Source organism: Xiphias gladius, chromosome 10, assembly GCF_016859285.1.
Source record: "Xiphias gladius isolate SHS-SW01 ecotype Sanya breed wild chromosome 10, ASM1685928v1, whole genome shotgun sequence".
NCBI classification, from domain to species: Eukaryota; Metazoa; Chordata; class Actinopteri; order Istiophoriformes; family Xiphiidae; genus Xiphias; species Xiphias gladius.
The window spans coordinates 16,403,010-16,422,564 of record NC_053409.1 but is presented as its reverse complement, the minus strand read 5'-3'; the positions used below and the strand labels follow the sequence as shown (position 1 = coordinate 16,422,564).

The window sequence follows — 19,555 nt, the reverse complement described above, 5'->3', positions numbered from 1 at the left end:
AAAGTGGGAAATGTGAAATGTTATCCACTTTGAAAATATACTTGCTTCTCCAGCTTTCTGCCTAGTGTAGGGGTCACTGAACTATTCATGACATCAACAATGACTGGCTATCACACAAAAATAAAGTACATTAATATTGCAGTAGTGTCAAATGGGAAAAACTCCGTATCTGAAATCTTTCATGTGACTTTAGTTAAAATGCTTTGGAGACAGTCGGAGGATATCAAGTTCCATGTTTTCTTCTCAAAGTACTTTTTGTGCCTGAGGCATTAAGAGAGCCTGTAGCAAGTTGAGGAGAGTCTTTTTAGATTCAACTGTTGTCTGTGCGACTTCCTGAGCTTCAGAGACTTCCATACTTGACAGCTCATTTCGTGCAACTACCGCATTTTTATGACAATGTAAGCAAATTTCACACCAGAGGCATTACAGCTTTGTTATGTAAATACAGTACATGTTGGTGAACAAAAAAAAAAAGAACAGTAAACGGTGTATTCAAGATTATTTTAATATTATTAATATGTATACTTTAGGCTTTAGAAATATAACTATCAATGACAAAACTTCCACTGGAGTAATGGTAGTTTGCTTAGGCCCCCATCAGATCAATTAATTACAATATACACATTATGATACAGAGCAGATTTGAATCTGAAATAATATTAAAATAAATGCTCAATAGATAAAGGTTTTAATAGTTTTTATCATTTTCTCACCTACTGTATTAGCCATCTGTGAGTTCTGAGCACACCCAAAAATGTAAAGCCATTTTCTTCTAATAAACTAATTTAAGTGCAAACAATTTTTTCTCTTAAAAAGACTATGATTGCAGCATCAAGCTTTATAGTTTCAGATTTCAAGACTGAGGATGTTAAAGACGAGTGCAACAAGGCAGTCCTCAACCCTCTTTTTTTGTTCCATTAGAGTAGTTATAAAAACAAACAACAAAATAACTAACAAAATCAGTGCAAAGTCATCGATGGGGAGATTCTACTCAAGAAAAGACAGAAGTGGAAGGTGAATGTGGATGGAAGCAAAATTTTAAGATGCTCACGCACTTGGTCATAAAGGGATAGTTCACTCAAAATTCATGTTTTAGTCAGTAACCCTGAGCCATGACTAGGCTACATTACAAGGTAAAAAAGGGGTACACACAGATTATGAAAATTAAATGAACTATCCCTTTAATCACAAGCAACAATTGTCTGGGTTGCATCTAACAAAGCCAAGCCTTAATTGAGGAGGGGACAACAGTCTGATGAGATTTGACATGAAAGAAAGATCTTTAAAAAAAATCTAAAATGTAATAAAACTCCAGAGAACAATGGTACATTAGTGCAGTAGTCCACAAATGCACCACACCTTTTCTTGCTTCATTCCTCCTCTAGGTCAAGTGAGTGATAAACGAAAACAACGGAAAAGCCATAAACAAAATCGGGAGGGAGGAAGGGTATAAAAGAAAAAGGAAAACTTGCAATGCTTGCAGGGTGAAGAGCAGCATCAGACTCTGGGTTGCAGGGTTGTTTAGCAGCAGAAATATTGTGGCTATACTACTGTTCCACTGGGAGAGCTGGCTTGGTTTTGGGATGACAATAAACCCTGGAAAAAGGAAAACAAGGAGATTTGCATTGGGAAAGTTCACATACTGTAGCAAAAAAAAAAAATTAAATTAAATTAAATAAAATTTAAAAAAAAAAAAAAATCAAGCAACAAATAGCTCATTAAAAATTGGCCTCTTGCCTCCTCTTTCCATATACCAGTCCCCTGCACTTAATTAAGAGGCCTTGCACAGCAGTCAAAGTGGATGCCGAGTGTACAGTGAGAGACTAATGCTGTCTTTGGAAGGTTTGCTTGATCAAGGCACTTCTAATGTGAATGACCGGACCACTGACTTGTTTTTCCAGAGGGCTTTTTTTAAAAACCTCTTAGTCTGACCGTTAAAGGCATTGTCAAGGGCAAACTAACTTAACTCAATTATTACATTTTCATTGCCCTTTTCCTATTACGCACTTAATTCTTAACCCTATGAAATAAGGTTTGTTTGAACTCTTTCCTATTATTCAAATCTCATCACGCCTTCCAAGAATGACCACCACAACTTTTTTGTATTAAGTGGTTTGTATAAATCATGACAGTGACCCATAGAGGACAGTAGTCCCACATATTATTTGGCAAAAAGTAAACACAGTAAAATGACTGAACTGCAAAGACTGTACTGTGAACCTCAACATCATGGTATTGTTTGTGTTCTCATTTTTATTTCAGACATTTGCTGAATGCCCCAAGCGTCTGTTAATGTCTGATTCTGGTTAAAAGGTCTCACTGAACTAACTAGCCTTCATACTGCTGGTTGTGTTCAAAACGCAGACCATTATGTGTCTCGTTCTGGCAAAAGCACTCAAAACACAGACAAAAGCAAAATATACAAGGGTGTATACGCATAATAAGCTGTAAGCATGTGAGAGACTGCAGAGATTCTTTGGGCAAAGTGGCCATTTGCATAAAAGCTGAAACGTGAGAGTGTATGCAGATGACTTCTTGGCTATGCTGCTATGCATTGTGGAATGATTATGATGAACCAATGAACACACTTCATATGGATTAACATCCTCTTTCTCCTCACAGGTCTAAACAGGAAACCCTCCTTATCAGAATGCATTATATAACCAGACTGTAATTTTGTCAGAGCACTGGTTATATTTGAAACTTAGGCATAATAAGTCTTTCATTGGAAAGAAGATGTACATTAAACAAAGTCTGATATGTTATTTGCCTGCCTGCAGAGACTGACATTCTGACTATAAAAGCTAAAAATGCTATTTCAAATGTCCATTGTTTATTTTAAGCTTTCAGAACACATCTTGATTTTTAGTTACAGCCCACCAACTAATTTTAGGACAGCTTAAGATTTACAAACAAATTATAATTTGTAATTCCCTCACATTTCCTACATTAAAAAGAACTTACCACTTTGCCTGGCCTCGCCCATGTGCAAATAAATCCCTCCTGACAAGCAGTCACTAAACAGTCCTCTAAAAATATGAGTACAGTCAGTCTCTCGTGTGCTATCTTTTTACAGATGAGGGGCTCGAGGAGGGGCACATCCTCCATGCGTGGGCACAGCAGAGTGCCCAGTGTCTTAGCGGGGTCTGTTTTGGTTTTTGTCAGCAAGTTGAGCTTGTCGCTGCTCTTACTGCTGATGTGACCCATGCTGTGGTTGCGTTTGTGGTCCTTTTCGTGGTGGCGCTCCTTCCTATCATGGAGTGACAGTGTGGCAAACTTACTCACACCTGTAGCGATGGCACTGTCCATAATTCCACTGCTGATTCCACCACCGCTGCCAGCCTTGTTGGTACTGTTTGCCGTTGTTGTGGTGCCAGCTGAATGGGGTAGGCTGTTGGAACGTGGTAATGTAGTAGAGAGGGAGTTAATGCCAGGAGTATTGGCACCACTGTTGTTTCCGTTAGTAGCATTGCTAGAGGTGTTAGTGATTATAGTAGCACCCGCAGGGGGGCTGGTAGCGTTCATCACGTTAGTGTGCGTCCGTGTCCGTGAGAGCGGAAGATGCGGGAAAAGGATATCCTCAGTGAGGTCCCATAGGCACAGTTGAGTGTCCTGGCCCACTGAGCCAAACCGGTATGTCACACTAACGGGCCGGCTGTCTGTGGAGTTGCGCTTTGAGAGTCGAGACTGTGTACTGTTGGCCCGGTCTCGTCCAAAGTGGATCATCTGATCCTGGAAGTCCTCATCGCTGCCACTGAACTCCATTGGGTCACTCTCTTCCACACTGGTGGTGTAATGATCAAATGCCACCACACTCACCCATGACTTGTGCCCATGGCCTCGGGCGATGACTCTGCAGTCCAAGAACGACCACACAGTCACGAGATCGTCCTCTCCACCTGCAACTATGTACTTTCCATCAGGGCTCCAGCAAACACACAACAAGCCACCAAAGTAACTCTTCATGGTGCCATGAAGCTCAACCGCGTCAAAGTTGAACACCCGTAAGAAGCCGTCTTGGCTTACACAGGCTAAGAATTTCCCATCTGGAGAGAAGGCAAACTCATTCAGTGCCCCCTCACCGACTGTCCATTTAAGGAGAGGGTTCCGAGTGGATTTACTCTTACAAGTGTGTACAGAGTAGTTCTCTCCCTGTTTGAGCAGCTGGTAGTGTGGTGCTGTGGTGCCACAAGTATGCTCCACGTTGTACAGGTACATATTCCCACTGGCATGAGAGACCAGAAACAGGCTCTCAGAGCCTGGCACCCATTTCACACACGTTACTCTGGACTTGTCTATTAGTCTCTGTCAGGAGAAGGGAAGGTGGAGGTTTGGGAGGCAGACAGGGAAGGAGACAGCGGAGGGAGAAAAGAGGGGACACAATGTCAATACAGTATCATCAAATGCTTACAATTTCACCAAGAATGCTCTATTAAAGTCTTAGGCCGCTTGGTAATATTTTTTTTAGAAGGTGCTGGGCAGGGAAAACACAACAAGTAGCATAAAGCACAAGAAAGGGTATGGGAAATCCTTTGATGAACACATTGAACTTCATTCAGATGCTTTACATCCTCTACATAAGAAATTGGAAGAGTTTATCACAAGTATATGTTAAAAAAATAAATAAAATCTCATTATAGTTTAGGCGAAATACTAAAAAAGTATTTGAGACCTTATATGAGGTATTATTTTATACAGTAAAATCTCTTTGTGGATTTGGGTGAGATGGAACAAAACTAAATACCCTTTCACTAACAAGTGTGGAAAACAAATATGCAGATGTCTGTCTTACAATAGGGCTCAACTTAAACAGTACTACAATACTCAATTTGGTGAAAAATTAAATTTGAAAATTCCTTGCGTCTCCCAATTTTTCCTCTACTGACCAGCACCTGCTACTTGTGGAAAACGCTGTACACAAAACTCTTCTAATCTACCATCACCTACCTCCTCATTGAAGAGCTTGCTTGTCTCCTTCTTGATGGGGTCAATGAGCTGTACCTGTCCTGCTGAGAAACCCACCAGCAAGGACACACTCTCTGCTGTAGCTGTGAGGTGGTTGAAGTCATGACAGGTGGGCTGCGTTCCCTTGTAGATGCGCTTGTCTATGGGCTTGCTCAGGTCAGCTGCCTGATGAGAAAGCATGAACACACTTGAGGTGAGTGCAGTAATCTTTGAAATCTAAAATAAGTTTATGCACTTTGAGGCATGTTAGGGGCTATCGTTGGTCAAACTGTCAGTAATAAACCATTGGAGCCGACTGTGCACTCATATTGTTGTTTTTCTGTGCTTAATCTAAAACACACTGAAACTGAATAATTGGAAGAGCTGAGGGGATAATGTTAATTAAATCCACTGAATAGGAAGAAGAGCTTCTTAAATCAAGTGTCTTGTAACCAAAATGACATCTGAACTCAAAATAATACTGTGTGATTTTTAGCAGCTTACCAAGTAGCTGTAAGTCACTGAGCAAAAATGAGGAAGAACTTAAGTATAGAGGTATGCCTTTACTCTGTTGATGGGTAGATGCTAGCCATCATACTGTATGATGTGCATATTGTTTTTAATGTCTGGGAAACAGTATTTTACAGCTGTGAACAAGACACCCCGAGCATATACTGTAGAGAACCGCTATAACAACAGTTCCATTTGTTAATGATTTACAGTGTACACTACTGGGAGAACGGAAAATTCTTTGAGTGTAAGATGATGATTCAGTGGTTCCTCCACGTCTGGTAGACGTGACACAGTTGTTTATGCCTAGCTTCAGAGAGACAAAATGTCAAACCAAGTCTTAGAAGTAGTTTAAATCAAGAGTCCAGTCAAAAACACAGCTCTTGTGCCTCGCAACAGCATGCATGGTATTAGGCATTGTTTTGATGATTGTCATAATCTCCAAAAATGGTACATAGTAAGTCTATGTTGACAGTGGTGATGGCTCCTTTTAAGGAGCAAGATACAGATATACACATACAACAAATCAAAGGGTCATTTTGAGCTGCTACATTTGTTAACTGCAGACCGTATAGGACAGTCTTAACTATTTTTGGTTTAAATCTGTAGCCATGTATCTGTTCCAGCAAAACATTTCAGAGAAATACAATTGCCAATCTTTTTCAGCTGTATTTCAGGAATGGGACACATAAGAACTGAAACCACTGATACACTTTCAGGCATGTGACTAATTTGCTTGTACCATAATAACCTGCCATTTTCTGTCAGATTTAAGTTGCGAGAATTGACAACACTAGAATTACTATTACAGTTTTGTCCTTTACTGCAAATTATGTGCTATAAACTCTGGCAAAAAAAAAATGCTGAACTACCACAAATTGGAGCAATTCCAGTCCACTGCTGTTTTATGCTGGATTGATCACACAAGCACAAGCAGATGTTTCTGTGTGAATATTAAAAAGGCTATGACAAGTTGCTTCAAGTTAGCACTTAGCTGCTTCCAGTCAATCTGTGATGACCAGTAAGCTGTTGGCTGAAACCATTTTATGAAGTGACAAGATATATATGACTTGCTTGATGCTGTATAAAATGTAGCAGAGCCTGTATCATGATACTCCTAAAACACACCAGCATATTCTAGACAACGCAACTAGAAACTAAAAGCTATTTATTTTAGAGTTAAATGACTTTCTTGTTAGTGACTGAACATCTACACAGAACACATAAATATACTATGCAAGTATAGCGCCCTCAAGGTCGCGTATACCTCGTAATTACAGTGCATTTCCCTACAAGCAGAGCAAGTCCGCTTAGTTTGATCAGGTCACAGATTCTGTTCAGACACATCCCCAAGCTAAGAGCTGAGTGCCATTACATTACAGGATGACGGCAGCAGTTAGCCTGCTAGCCAAATGACTGTCCATACACGGAATCGGCATCACTGTGATGTGTCGACACCTGTCAGTCAAAAGGCGTCGACAGGTGTTGTGTGTGGCAACGTAGAACTGTCACTGTTGACCGTTACAGCTGCAATTTTAACCCTGACAACTTAAATAAAATCAAAAGGTCAACTTTACCCCAATGATCCTAATCCAGCCTCGCGAAACCGACCATCCAGCAATACTAAACAGTGTGACGGACTGGGGGCGGAATTTAGCCCCTGGCCTTGGTGTAGCTAGTGGCTCGCTAACGTTAGCCAGTTGCGCTGACTAGCTAACTAGTAGGCTAGCTCCATCGCAGCTTCAAGCTAACTAGCTGCCGCTAGTTTGAAAGTCAAGCACCTGTCAGAGTTATTTAATACAGCCAACACATGGCCGGAGTTCTGCGACAACTCAATTAGCGGTGATCTATTTTAACTCTCCGTATCACGAATTTCCGTTGACATTAGCCGCGTTAGCACGCTACCTTTCTAACGCCTTTGTAGATGTAGAAGTAGAGCTCACGGCCCACATTGAAACAGATCCTGTCGCCGTTGCCCGACTGGTCGTTGACGTTCACGAAGGAGACCTTGACGGGGTTGGAACCTTGCGAGTTGAAAGGCACCCTGTTAGGACGGCTGTATTCGGAGTGAGTGAGGAGTTTGTAGACGCCTTCCCGAGTGGTGAACTGAGTTTTAATTTCGTTCATCTCCTTCCCTCCTCCCTCCGCCGCCATCTTTGAAATTAACATTCATCCCTTTCCCCCAGGCCGGATCTTACGCATGGAGGGGAGCGGGCGACGACTCTCCCGTTCCCCCCAACGGTTCAACGGGGAACTGGTGGAAGAGGATACAACTGTAGCTGCTATACAATAAGTTGTCACAGCTTTATACTTAACTAAGGCGTTATAGTGTTATCTATTTTTAACCATATGTTTCAAATTGTTCGTTTGGGAACATGAACCAGTACAACAGGATACATTCACTTATATTACACATCGGTGGTATAGGTTATATTAATGTTTCACCCCACAAAATCCTTTAGAGCTTTATCTGCTTTTAGTAAAATCAGTAAACGCCTTTTACTGCTTTTGAAACTGTATTACAGGCGTAACAAAATTTATATAAAAATACTGGCTTAGGTTAAATTGTGGTAAAGCATCATCGAATTAAGCGACAAAAAAAGAGAAATAAGCGACAAAAAAAAAATTACATTTTGGACAAACAATGCTGTACTCAGCAGCAACGAGTTCTATAAGAGTTTTATTTTGAAAAAAAAAAATCACCGGACGTGTTATTTTGTTAAAACGTTGAGATGAGCAAACTCAGTGGCGTCTTGAGCTCGTGTAATCTCTGTGTGTCCCGCTCGCGCTGCTCACCGGCGGTCACACTTCGCCGCATCATATCAAAGGCACGTGGGACTCCGGTGGTTGATTAATCCGCGACCTTGCTTGGCTGCACAACAACGAAACTATTTCAGTGTTTTACTTTTTCCTCGGTCCAGAAAAGTTACGGGCGCCAGATGTCATGGCATGTAGGAGAAGACGACAAGGTGGGTTTCGAGCGTGTTTCGTTCAAAAATGTTCCCATACTAACGCTAAATTTTTGTCACATGGGCAGCAGGGCTGATATATCATTTATTTCCTTGGTATTTTGCTACTGCATGACCAGTTCCCTACTGCACGGCTTTAAGTTATAATTTTAGTACCTTATACATAACATTTTGCAACCACAAATTCAGCTGTATGTGTTTGATTGATCTTACATGCATTATTATTGCAATACAAATTTATATATATATATATTTATATGTCTTTTGTCCATTTAGATCACAGTGATAGACATATACCAAACAACATGGACCAACTTGCTTTGAAATACCTGGTGAGATAAGCACATTACATCAACATATCCGAGAATGATCACGTGTCTTTATCAGCTGCAAAATTCTATATCACTTGCTTTGACATATAAATGTGGGCCGGAGTGACCTGGAGTGTGTTTTCCGTCAGGAGATGTGTAAAGTGGAGTCCAGCACTGATAGTGACTCAGAAATCAGTCCAAGATGGTCGGACACCAGCACTATGGTATTGCTTTTGTTTTGATTGTGAACATTACACACAGAATGACACAATGAGCACAAATGGACGAGTGACAGTGTTCATTTATATGGTATGTGTATATTTTAAATGGCTAAATAAGCGGTTAAGCCCAGTTCTAGATATAGGACATTCTCCACTGGATTTCTCCATGAATTCTTGTTTTCAAACAGGATCAAATTTGATTTCTTCCCTAGAGAGACTGACACTATATGCCCATCACCTGAGTTCCAGCATGCACTGAGCTCCTTAATGTAAAAATGAATTACTGTCTTGTCGATGCAAAATCACTGAATTTCCTCGTTGATCAGGGATGTGTGAGCAGTGCACCGGAGTGTGGGACAGTACGTCGGACACTGCCGCTGAAGCCTGCAGCAAGGCATGGTTGTTATTCTTTGGTAAGCGTTCTCCTTTCACTAACAATCCATGTTTGGTGCAAAAGCATCCCGCTCTTCTATGGGTTTATGAATGAATGCACATGTGCTTATGATTGTAGTTTTTGGACCCGTACGATGGGAGCTCTGAGGATTCGGATGAGTCAAACATCGATGTCGGTGTCTCCAGACGAACAAGGCAGCAGGGACAAGGCGGAGGATGTCGGTTTTCGGGCCGGAGCAGGAGATTTATCCTTCATCATCCTGCTTCTGTCGCCCTCAGAGAAATGATGAGAAGTGGGATGAGAGATCCTGTAACAGAGCAGCAACATCTTTTGGATGTGCAGATGAAATGTGGGAGTGACTCTGAGCTGTGGGTCTGTGAGCTTGACACTCTGCCCTCCCACAGTGACAAGGACGGTTGTAGAGATCCAACTGCGGAAATGCCAAATGATTCAACAATGCATGCCCAAATCATGGATATCGGATTGCAAGTTGATGATTCAGGCTTGCACGCTACAAGATCCTCCACACCTCAAACACCTGGACCAATCACCCCAGTGGGAGGGAGCTCGTCCTGGATGCTGGATAGCTCCTCTGAGAGATCCCCCAGCCCATGTAACCTCAGATCTCTTTACAAGAGAAAGCTGGGGCTCCCTGGAGCAGAAGTGGTGGAACTGGGGCAAAGAAAGAGGCAGTGTGTTGTCAACATGGAAGACAAACAAGAGGCAGTGGACTCTGCATCTGACCATGGACCAACAGAATGAAGTACTGCAGTCATATTAAATTCCTTATATGATTTAAGGTGGAATGAAATACTGTAAATAGTTACTTTAAAATGCACTTTGGTTTATTTTTCTACCTCCAGTAATTTTGAATGTCTCACAGGTGTCACATATTGTGCTGATTGCCTCATTTTGAGCAATTTTGATTTTTGTTTTGCTTGGAGGAATTACAATAGTAACCTGGACCCAGTGATAGACCAAAGTACAACCTATGCACTGGCAATAAAGAAACTGTACATTTTCACAATAAAAGAGGAACCTTTTTTTTTGTTAACATGATACAGCTTGTTTGTGTTCAAATAAGCTAAATAAGTACCTACCAGTGCACTGGATAGTGAAGCTTGAGCCCTCCCTGATTTTAAGATGGCATTCAGTGACTTACAGCTCACCTGAATTATAGTCACAGGTCCCCCTTAAAAATCAAGTTTTTGGTAAAACATCAGCTGCTCCAATTTACTTTCTACAAATGGATCTAAATGAGGAAAGACAGATTACGTAAGTATTCACCAGTTTCAGTCTTTGTTTTTAAGCCATTCCTGTGTAGCTTTGGCTTTATGTTTGAGGTTCTTACTGGAAAATAAATCGTCATTTCTCTCACAGACTGCAGTGCTGTAGATTTACTAATTTATACAGCCTATACATAGGTTGTGTAAATTCCTCCTGGAAATCAATATAGCATCTACATTTTAAAATGGGGACAAATTAAAAATGCACAACTAGATCAATTTTTTTCAGTCTTGAAGGACATGCAACAGGAGTGTCAATATATTTCATGTTTTTTCCATGTTTTGCAGACATGACCTTAAACCTTATATCCATTTCTTACAGATTTGTTCAAGTGTTTGGAAACTTCCTCAGATTTGTCTTTTCCTCAAAAAGCTTGCAGTTATCTAGTTTCATTTCCTCCTTTAATAGTGTTTAAACTTTATCCCTCCAACCAGCAGGTGGCAGTAACACATTGAAAATTTAACTTTTACTTTATTTTTCCTCTCAGCACCTAGTAAGTTGCTGTTGGTGAAACCTTCACACTGTTTGAATAAAGGTTTGGATAACAAGCTGATAAAATGTATCATCATCATGAAGACAGTGATGTAGGACAGGGACTTAAATTCATAAATTAATGTCTGTTACCATGTGAACATCTTTTTCTTTCATTATCGGGTGTTTACGACTGGAGAACAGTCACTTTGCAACAGTCTGAAACAAGAAACCATCTCAAATGCAAATTTATATGAAGGTCAGTGGGCTAATTCTCTTCGAAACTGTTCAATAGAGAGTTTTCTGACCCTAATTAATAGAAGACAACAGTGTGATTTCCCTGAGAGAAGTGTCTAACAGTGACAAAGAATCTATTCTCACCAAAATGGTTCCAGACATATTTCAATTAGGACAAACTGTTTCCTTGTCTATCATGTCAGTTTCATTGAGCATAAAAAACAATGAACATTATCTGCACTTCTTTGATCTTGTCAGTGAATTTGTAATTGACTTTGAAGTTTGTCTCAAGAAGTCCTTGATAGTCTGAGGACAAGTAACATTGAGTGATTGGCAGAGTAAATGGACACAGTAGTGGAAGTGAAATAAAAATGTGCAAGTCTGAGTGCTGTTGACTTCCCAGAGCTATGAAAACCTAAAGCCCTTATTCTCCTATCACAAATAATATCTTAAATTGGCACGGATGGACAACTTTACAGGCCTTGCTGTATTTTACTTTACTGTTGTTCATTAAAAAGTAAATGCAGTGTATGATACTGACTTTAAATCAAACATTTACTAGTACACAAAGACCGCACTGAAGTCATTAATGCAGTTCATTTCTTTGTCCTTCCAGCAGGCTTTATTCAATCTAAAAACATACAGGTTCTTTCATAAAAAACACGTTTTCCTTTCAACTTTACTTTTCCACATTTCTTTTCCTCACCATTTACCATCTGACAACATTCCCATGACCTTCTAAGACACTTTCCAAAAACACTAAGAATACGTACACGTTTGTTACTGCTCCACAAATGTTGCGACCTACGTTTTATACTGGAATGAAACAGGCTACACACTACTTTTTAAAATATGTGCTTGCTAGGTAATGAATGTAAGAGATGAAGTGTGGTTTAATAGTCAAGACTCTCTGGTCTTAAGGAATGACTTGTTTCATTTACTCTGTGCACAGGATAGCAACTCCACGCTCATAGAAGCTGTGTGGATCTTCCTTGGTGGCGATGTCAAAGTCAACAGTGAAGATGAGGTCGGACCTGGTGAAGTTCAGGTATACGGGCAGAGTCACCTGCAGTGAGAAGAAAAAGAAAATGAGATGAAAAAAGCAGAACCAAAAACTAATTTTAATGGCCTCAGCGTTTCTAAATCCTCTAAAAAATCTTGATCGTTACATGGAAAGATGTACCGTTGTGTATCCATATACATACCATGTGTCTCTTCTCAGCATTGCTTTGCTTGATCCAGCGGAGCTGAGTGAGGGGCAGCTCCGTGGAGATGGAGGTGGACAGAGACAGCTTGTTGTTGGCACAAGTAGCTCCCTGCAGTTTCAGACCTGGAAGACACAGTGAACAAGTTCAACATTGGACACCTTGAAACTACATTTTACAATATATTAGAACTCAGTTACCTTTTGGTAACGTTCAATTTGATGTATATTTTTAAAGAGTTCTGTGAGTACCTGCCACTGATGATTAGGGGGTTATAATATGGGTGGGAGCGTTCCTTTTTTAGTTTTAAAAAGGTATTTAAAAAGAGGACATACTTCAGTTCATGTCTTCTAATGACAACTTATTTAAATGCAGAGTAACTGTTTAATCGTATTTTTTGGGCTCTGCTCGTCTGACCTTTGATGCCGAAGCTGCAGGCATCCAGTGAGGCGCCTTGGGCAGTGGTGACATTGACCTCTAGACACAGCTCTTCCAGAGACCAGCTGTTCGCCTGAGCCACATACTGGCGGGTTGCAGTGATATAAGCCTCTGGTACAAACAGGCTGCCGAGGCACACGTGGATGTTCTGGTGAAGTGGGGACAGAAGGAGAAGAAGAATATAACAGTACTATGAGTGACTCTGTCAGTTTTTGAGGAATCTATCATATTATTTAAGACTCACAGGTTGTTTGATGATGATGTACACAAACAGTTAAGCAATCTACCTTCAGTTCCTTTGCACCCCCGCTGGCAGCTCCCTGGGAAATCTGCTGAAGCTGTTTGATTCTCTCACTGAAGTCTGCCACCCACTGGATCACAGTCATGGAGGTTGGGACTGTGTACCGACACCAGCTGCGAGGGAGAATGCCTGCAGAGACAGACGTATACGATAGTTGTTCACGCAAACTATAATCTGATCAATGACATTCTGCTGGTCAAGACGGACAGTAAGGGCTTTTAAGTGTGCATTGATTTCCCTGTATTATTTCATTTGTCTTCAAAAAAAAGTACAAAAAACAAACAAATCTGAGTGAAAATGTACAAGTTTACCTTTAACAAGGTCACTGATGAGTGTGCGCAAGTAGTTGGTCTGCTTCTTCTTGCCCTCACACACTTGCACCACATCGGACAGATCCTGACGGACCTCCTGCAGCATCTTGCCGCCCATCTTCACCTCACGCTCAAAGAACCTAAACAGTGGGTCCTGGTGGTTGTGTTTGGATGAAGGAGGCATTAAAACAAATGAAGACGCTTGGCAGATGCATTAGTGAAACACAAAAAGTAAATACATATTCATCTACTGAAATTCAAACCCCCGTTTTTTTTCTCTTCTTATTTTTCCTCATTACCTCATGGGTCAAGCACAAAAAATTTAAACATAACAAAACAATACACATAAGTTATTCACAACGATGTTGCGCAGCTTCTTGCGGAGAATACACATTATTTTAGGTTTATCTCCTGAAGTCTGCGTGCCAACCATCTTTCCTCTTATTTCTGCCTTTACCTTGATGTTTTCCACTGTGCGTTTGAGTGGATTGACTGTTTGGGGCATGAGCTGCAGCCAGTTGCTGGCAGTGGTGTGGAGGGTCCTCATCCAGGCCGGCTGGGCGTCAGATGTGGATGAAGCGCGCTCCTTCTTCTCCGTCTCATAGGCAAGGTCATCCTCATCCTCCAACATCTGCATTTTCAGCATCTTACCCATCATGTCAGTGCCTGCGCAGCCCGGCGGAGGGAGCGAGTGAGCGGGAAGGGAAGTGGAGGAGAACACAAGGCCATGGTGGGAGGTGGGGAGGAGAAGAAATTAATTGTGGAACAAAAACAAATAACTTACCTCAAGGATGCTTTAACAAAAGGCTTTGTTATAACAAAACAAACTGGGCAAGACAGACAAATTAGGACTACACTGGGTAGGACAAAAGACACACAAGGCTTAAGGCAACATTTCCATCAAACGCAGCCATTCAACTTAGATCCCAAATGGATAAATTAACTGCATTCTTGACTGACTGGACCTGTAAAAGAAATGAACGTAACAAACGTAGGGTGTCAGGTTTTGAGGGAGAAAAACATGGGATGGGATTGAAGATGAAGGGGACAGGGAGTGTTGAGGGTGGGCCAAGGGGTAGATGCTTCAGCAGCTGGGATTGCGGGAGTTTGGTGGAGGTCTGGGAATCAATCTGACAAAACGGGGAGGGAGGATATCATGGGAAGCAAAGAGGACGGGGAGGTGTGTGGCTGTTTTGAGTTCTGATCTGAGGGTGGGGTCGGGATTGTAATTTAGCAAAGCGACATGATGGCTGTGAAATACAGCTGCTGGAGGGTGAGGAGACACACACCCTTCCTTTGGGCAGAGCACCTCTTAAAGTATGATGGCTATAGACTACAGCTAGGCTACAACTACAGAGCTTAACTGTATGACTACGATACACAAGACTACAACTAGGAGCTACTTGTTAAGCCATAGAAAACTATCTGGTGAAGTGCACTGATGAGAAGATGAGAGATTAGCAGAGGGAGCACCCTTAACATATTCTTTGCCACCACACACAGTATTCTGCCCAAAGCAGATGCAAAAATATGAGCTCTCGACCACTTCACTGCACTGGGACACCCTGTCAAAGTAAGAGTTAAGACACTAGAATAGAGAGAGAGAGATCGTTAATGATCTGTCTTGTGAATACAGGACATCTGAACAGCTTCGGTGTTCCAGTTGTTGTGACAAAACAACAGGGTACATATGATGAAGATCACCAGTTGCAGCATACCCTGAGTGGTGAGCAGGACCTTCTCAGCATTGCTAGGCAACCCGAGCCAAGATGGAGTTTGTGTGTCGGGAAGCATCTCTACCCAGTGCATGAACTCCTCGCGCCTGTCACAAACAAAATTACAATCAAACTTTACTGGCGGAGGTCATCAGGAGCAGTCTTTCAATATTCAACAGCGTAGGAGTGATGCAATTTTAAAAGCTAAAAGCCAGCCACTACTGACCGTATGCCATCGGGCATCTTGATGTCCTTGTGTCCGTCAACTTTGAGAGCCAGTTTGAACTCGCTGTCAAAGCTGCCCTTGGTGAAGATGCGCTCCAGGAAGGTGATGAGCAGACGCTGATCAAACTCATTGTCGATGCGGCCGCCATAGATGGACTGGGCCATCAGGGTTTTCAGAGCTGCCCACGGAATCTTGTCTGGTGCGATGTTCTGACGACCCTGTGTATGTGTGTGTGTGTGTGTGTGTGTGTGTGTGTGTGTGTGTGTGTATGTAGAGGCAAAGCATGACAAGGTTGTCGTATTTTTAAACACATGGTCAAAACTAATACTTCAGTAATTTACCAGATAAATTTTGTAGAACAGCTAGTAAGAACTATATGAATTTATGGGTTGTTGATATAAGTTTCTCAACCTTAGCAGTGTCGTCCAGCCAGGTGTCAACAGTATCACAGGCAGAGCGGAGGTCAGACTCTCCAAACTCATATTTCTTGGACCATCCCAGTGGTGCATAGCGCAGACGCTCCTGAATGACTGCATGGAACCAAGCCAGCAGGAAGTAGAGACGAGCACGCTCGTTGGGAGCCTGTAGAAACATGGAAGAAAAAAAAATAAGTCATTCAGATTGCAAATGTTGAGGAAGCAGATGCAGAATGTTAATTATTAAACTATAGTGTATGTTGGTTAACCTATCTCAAGTTACCTTGCACATGCGACCCACGGGGATGCTGCTGAAGGTCCTGAGCATGTTGGCTTTGACACCAGGAGGCGGCTCAAACACAAAGATACGACCAGCACGAAGCAGATTCACTGGCACCTGGCAGGAAAACACAGTACTGAGAATTTGAGAAGTGTAAAAGAACAGGAACTTTAAGAATACAGGTGAGAATGAGTTCATAGCTGTACTATGACTGAAGTCTTCAATGCCATGCTTATAAAATGTTATTTACATTTTTATGAATGATCTGGTTTACCTTGGGGTTGATCTCCATTGTCAGGAAAAGCCTGAAGCTGGCGTGAGGCTGCATAGAGTGGAGCTTCTTCTCCAGCTGCATCAGCCACCCGGGGGCCAGGTGGACGTTCTCCAACATCACCCACCTGCAGGATGAAAACAGTCAGGATAGAAGTACAACTAAACGGAGTTTACATTCTCACAAATACACATGAACATCATTACTCACCTGCCAGACTTGACAGCAGTGTTGATATCTCTGTCAGCCTTATTGAAGCCTTCAGCTGAACCTGTGGGCAGTGGAAGAACAGAAACATTTGGAATATCCTCACTAAAACCTGTGACTTAGGTAACTAAAAAAATTAAAATTAAGAGTTAGGAGATGACTCCTTCCTTACCAATAGAGATGGAAGTGATTTGTTTGTTCTGCTCAGCAGCCAGATCTCTGACCAGCCCGCTGGCATCATAACCTGGTACAGAGCACATCAACACTGGGGTGCTGGGCTTCACCTACAGACGCAAGAAGAGGGGTGTCAGCAACAGCCTCGACAGTCTGACACCTGACAACGGTAAAGCCCTCTGGAATGAAAATTATTGAAGCAATATTTGACATTACCTCACTGTCAATAATAACAGCCAGGTCAAGAGGCTGCTCGATGATGTTCATGAAAGTCTCTCCTAGCACCTTTGAGACGAAAATGTGCGACATGGCCAACAGACGGTCAGGGCGGAAGGCCTGAATTAGCAATAGCTGATGCACTGCCTGGCCAATGGTAGCTGAGGAAGACAAAAGGAAGATGGACAGGTCAGAGTACAGTAGGTTATGTATTCATAAAAATATGAAATTCCATACCTGCTTGGCATTAAGAATTATGCTGCATCATTTTAAAAACGTGACAAGTCCATATACTCACTGGACTGCTTCTCCTCTGACCACAAATACGGAACAGCCAGCTCTGGAGTGTTGCTCTCAATCCACATGAAGAATTGCTGAAGTAACAAAACAAAGCAATAAAAATCACTGATTCATTTCATAAATCAAAGGAAGTAGTTTATTAACAGGTACTCTCAGATTCTTAGTGTGCTCAGATTCTGTAAGTGCTAACAGACCAACAAGTATCTGTCAATACTCACCTCATCAGCCTCAACTTTGGCCACCAAGTCTTTAAATGCTGGCAGGCGGCTGAGACGGACCATCGCCTCACTCTGGTCTGATGTCAGACCCTTCACCTTAGGCAGTGACATGCCAGTCAGAACAATCTCCTTACCGCGCAGGAAATGCTGGAACTCTGCATCGTATGAGGGCTCACTGGAAAGAGGTGGATTTAAATGGTTCACATTTGTGCTGGTTGATGTTAACTGGCAACACCGTTTTATGTAATACTACAGCTTGAACTAGGTAATATTTTTTGCAATATTCTTTCCATAATATAGGTGTCTCACCTGGTCATGCCCTTCAGACTGATCTTAGCCAGCAGCATGGCAAAAGTAATGTGGTCTTGGTGCAGCATACCTCTGGCTACTCTGTTGAACGCCACCTATATGCAAGAAAATAGACAAATAACATTTCTATTCTATTCATACCAAAGAAAATGAGCCTCTCATTATCAATATGTGTGGTTCAAACCTGGAAGAGGTCCTTCGTGATGACAGCAAGTCTCTGTGAATGATCACTAATGCCCTTGAGGTTGGGGTTCTCATACAGCACCGTGTGGTAGGTGTCCAGGAAAAAGTGAAGAGAGTACTGGTACAGGAAGTGCATCTGGAACAAGATACATAAAACATTAACTTAGTATGGAAATGTGTCTCATAGTTTACAGATCAATTTGTGAGTGAGAGACTTAAAGGGATTGAGTGAAAGTGCAAGTAAGATGTATCCAGACCTGGTTAAGAGCCTCCATGGTAAAGTAGATGCTGCTGCAGGCAGAAGACAGAGATAGATACTGCTGTGACACAGCCTCCACCTCAGCCATGACGATATCCGTCTCCTCCACCTTTCTAGTCACCTCGGCTGCCTCCTTCTTCAAGTTCTCCAGGGTGGTGATGATGGTGTCGTCATCAAGGATGCGGCCCTTAACCTCATTGAGGGCCTGCAGCAGGGATTTCTCCAGTTGACGCAGACGCAGCTGGAACTCACCTAAAAAAAAAAAAAAAAGAGGAGAGTTACTGAGGGGATTTCTCATTTCAGTGAACACCTACCACCGAGACCCAAGTCTGAATTATCTTGCATCCCTGTCATTGCTCATCATTGTCCTCTCCAGCTGTGCCCTGTCATTGTGCCTCTGTCTCACCTTGCAGTTTGAGGAGGTCAGAGCGTTTCTCATCCACGTCAGGCCTCTCAGCCTTTAGGACCTCGTTGAGACACTGGCTCTGCAGGCTGCTGCGTGTCACAGTGAAGTTGACAAATGTCACACGAGAACACAAGTCTGGTGGGAACTCGACCTGCATACACAAGAGACACCGTATAAAAACAGATTAACTTCTTTGTACAATAATTTTAAAGAAAGAAATGCTCTATTCCAGTCTATGGCTAGACTACACTTGGTTGATAGACTTATACCTATTAAAATTAGTTAAACACTGTCTAATAATCTTACTTTATCTACAGATGAAACCTGAATGATAATCTACTCACCGTTGGGTCTCGTGTGGAGAGGAAGATGACAAATGAAGGTGACAGATCGATGTCCTGGTCTCCGAGGGTGATGAGGACACGTCCTCCAGTCCTGCGGACCTCTCTGTTCAGCACTGGGTTTAGGATAGGGTCGTAACTTTCTACATCCTTAAAAGGAGAAAAAAAACAAAACAAAAAAACATGAATAAACAAATCCGTGATAAATACAAGGTCAGTGGACATTGATCATGTAGTGCACAATTAATGCTGGCAATGTGAACTAACTGCTGTTACCTGGACCAGCAGTGGATTTCCAAAACGCAAGGCACTCTCTAGATTCTTCCTGAAGGCATCATCCAGGAAACTGGTTCTAGTGATCTTGCGGTCTTTGTACTCATTCATTATGAATTCTGTGGCTTGGCCTGATGGATCGATGATGAGTGGGTACCTAGA

General features: G+C 42.0%; 3 protein-coding genes across 4 annotated transcripts in view; 1 reads left to right on the top strand and 2 right to left on the bottom strand.

Annotated features, from left to right (window-relative positions):
- Window positions 1-44: 44 nt before the first annotated feature.
- Window positions 45-7,717, bottom strand: wdr20a (WD repeat domain 20a). Its single transcript, XM_040136371.1, has 4 exons — window positions 7,360-7,717; window positions 4,948-5,130; window positions 2,965-4,305; window positions 45-1,596 (listed from the first exon to the last, which is right to left on the bottom strand). The coding sequence occupies exons 1-4, from the start codon at window positions 7,621-7,623 to the stop codon at window positions 1,543-1,545; spliced, it is 1,842 nt and encodes a 613-aa protein (XP_039992305.1). The 5' UTR covers window positions 7,624-7,717; the 3' UTR covers window positions 45-1,542.
- Window positions 7,718-8,145: 428 nt separating this feature from the next.
- LOC120794964 lies at window positions 8,146-10,728 on the top strand. Of its 2 annotated transcripts, none has more exons than XM_040136379.1 (5): window positions 8,146-8,423; window positions 8,700-8,755; window positions 8,887-8,958; window positions 9,282-9,368; window positions 9,467-10,728. In XM_040136379.1, the coding sequence occupies exons 1-5, from the start codon at window positions 8,399-8,401 to the stop codon at window positions 10,109-10,111; spliced, it is 885 nt and encodes a 294-aa protein (XP_039992313.1). In that variant the 5' UTR covers window positions 8,146-8,398; the 3' UTR covers window positions 10,112-10,728. The 2 variants fall into 2 exon arrangements, with proteins under 2 accessions (XP_039992313.1, XP_039992312.1); XM_040136378.1 differs by having other exon boundaries at window positions 8,884-8,958.
- A 1,080-nt stretch (window positions 10,729-11,808) lies between these two features.
- The window catches only part of dync1h1 (dynein, cytoplasmic 1, heavy chain 1), a 29,250-nt gene continuing 21,503 nt past the window's right edge, over window positions 11,809-19,555 (bottom strand). The window contains exons 57-78 of the mRNA XM_040136370.1: window positions 19,397-19,550; window positions 19,124-19,270; window positions 18,780-18,930; window positions 18,372-18,625; window positions 18,116-18,250; window positions 17,932-18,026; window positions 17,623-17,797; window positions 17,403-17,478; window positions 17,105-17,265; window positions 16,887-16,998; window positions 16,718-16,778; window positions 16,511-16,634; window positions 16,240-16,353; window positions 15,952-16,122; window positions 15,541-15,758; window positions 15,318-15,421; window positions 14,057-14,265; window positions 13,600-13,753; window positions 13,275-13,417; window positions 12,967-13,135; window positions 12,550-12,674; window positions 11,809-12,410 (exon numbers count right to left, since the gene is read on the bottom strand). Coding sequence (XP_039992304.1) covers window positions 12,282-12,410; window positions 12,550-12,674; window positions 12,967-13,135; window positions 13,275-13,417; window positions 13,600-13,753; window positions 14,057-14,265; window positions 15,318-15,421; window positions 15,541-15,758; window positions 15,952-16,122; window positions 16,240-16,353; window positions 16,511-16,634; window positions 16,718-16,778; window positions 16,887-16,998; window positions 17,105-17,265; window positions 17,403-17,478; window positions 17,623-17,797; window positions 17,932-18,026; window positions 18,116-18,250; window positions 18,372-18,625; window positions 18,780-18,930; window positions 19,124-19,270; window positions 19,397-19,550 — 3,181 coding nt within the window. The 3' untranslated portion in view covers window positions 11,809-12,281. The remainder of the gene's footprint in view (window positions 12,411-12,549; window positions 12,675-12,966; window positions 13,136-13,274; window positions 13,418-13,599; window positions 13,754-14,056; window positions 14,266-15,317; window positions 15,422-15,540; window positions 15,759-15,951; window positions 16,123-16,239; window positions 16,354-16,510; window positions 16,635-16,717; window positions 16,779-16,886; window positions 16,999-17,104; window positions 17,266-17,402; window positions 17,479-17,622; window positions 17,798-17,931; window positions 18,027-18,115; window positions 18,251-18,371; window positions 18,626-18,779; window positions 18,931-19,123; window positions 19,271-19,396; window positions 19,551-19,555) is intronic.

Bases quoted from the DNA above. Each gene is read 5' to 3' on its own strand.
- wdr20a (XM_040136371.1), bottom strand. From the start codon at position 7,623: ATGTTAATTTCAAAGATGGCGGCGGAGGGAGGAGGGAAGGAGATGAAC. The intron at 5,131-7,359 runs GTAGCGTGCTAA...CTTTCTCATCAG, and splicing joins TCTACAAAGGCGTTAGAAAG to GCAGCTGACCTGAGCAAGCC. The intron at 1,597-2,964 runs GTAAGTTCTTTT...TCCTTTTTCCAG, and splicing joins GGGCGAGGCCAGGCAAAGTG to GGTTTATTGTCATCCCAAAA.
- LOC120794964 (XM_040136378.1), top strand. From the start codon at position 8,399: ATGGCATGTAGGAGAAGACGACAAG. The intron at 8,756-8,883 runs GTGAGATAAGCA...GTTTTCCGTCAG, and splicing joins AACTTGCTTTGAAATACCTG to GAGATGTGTAAAGTGGAGTC. The intron at 9,369-9,466 runs GTAAGCGTTCTC...TTATGATTGTAG, and splicing joins GGCATGGTTGTTATTCTTTG to TTTTTGGACCCGTACGATGG.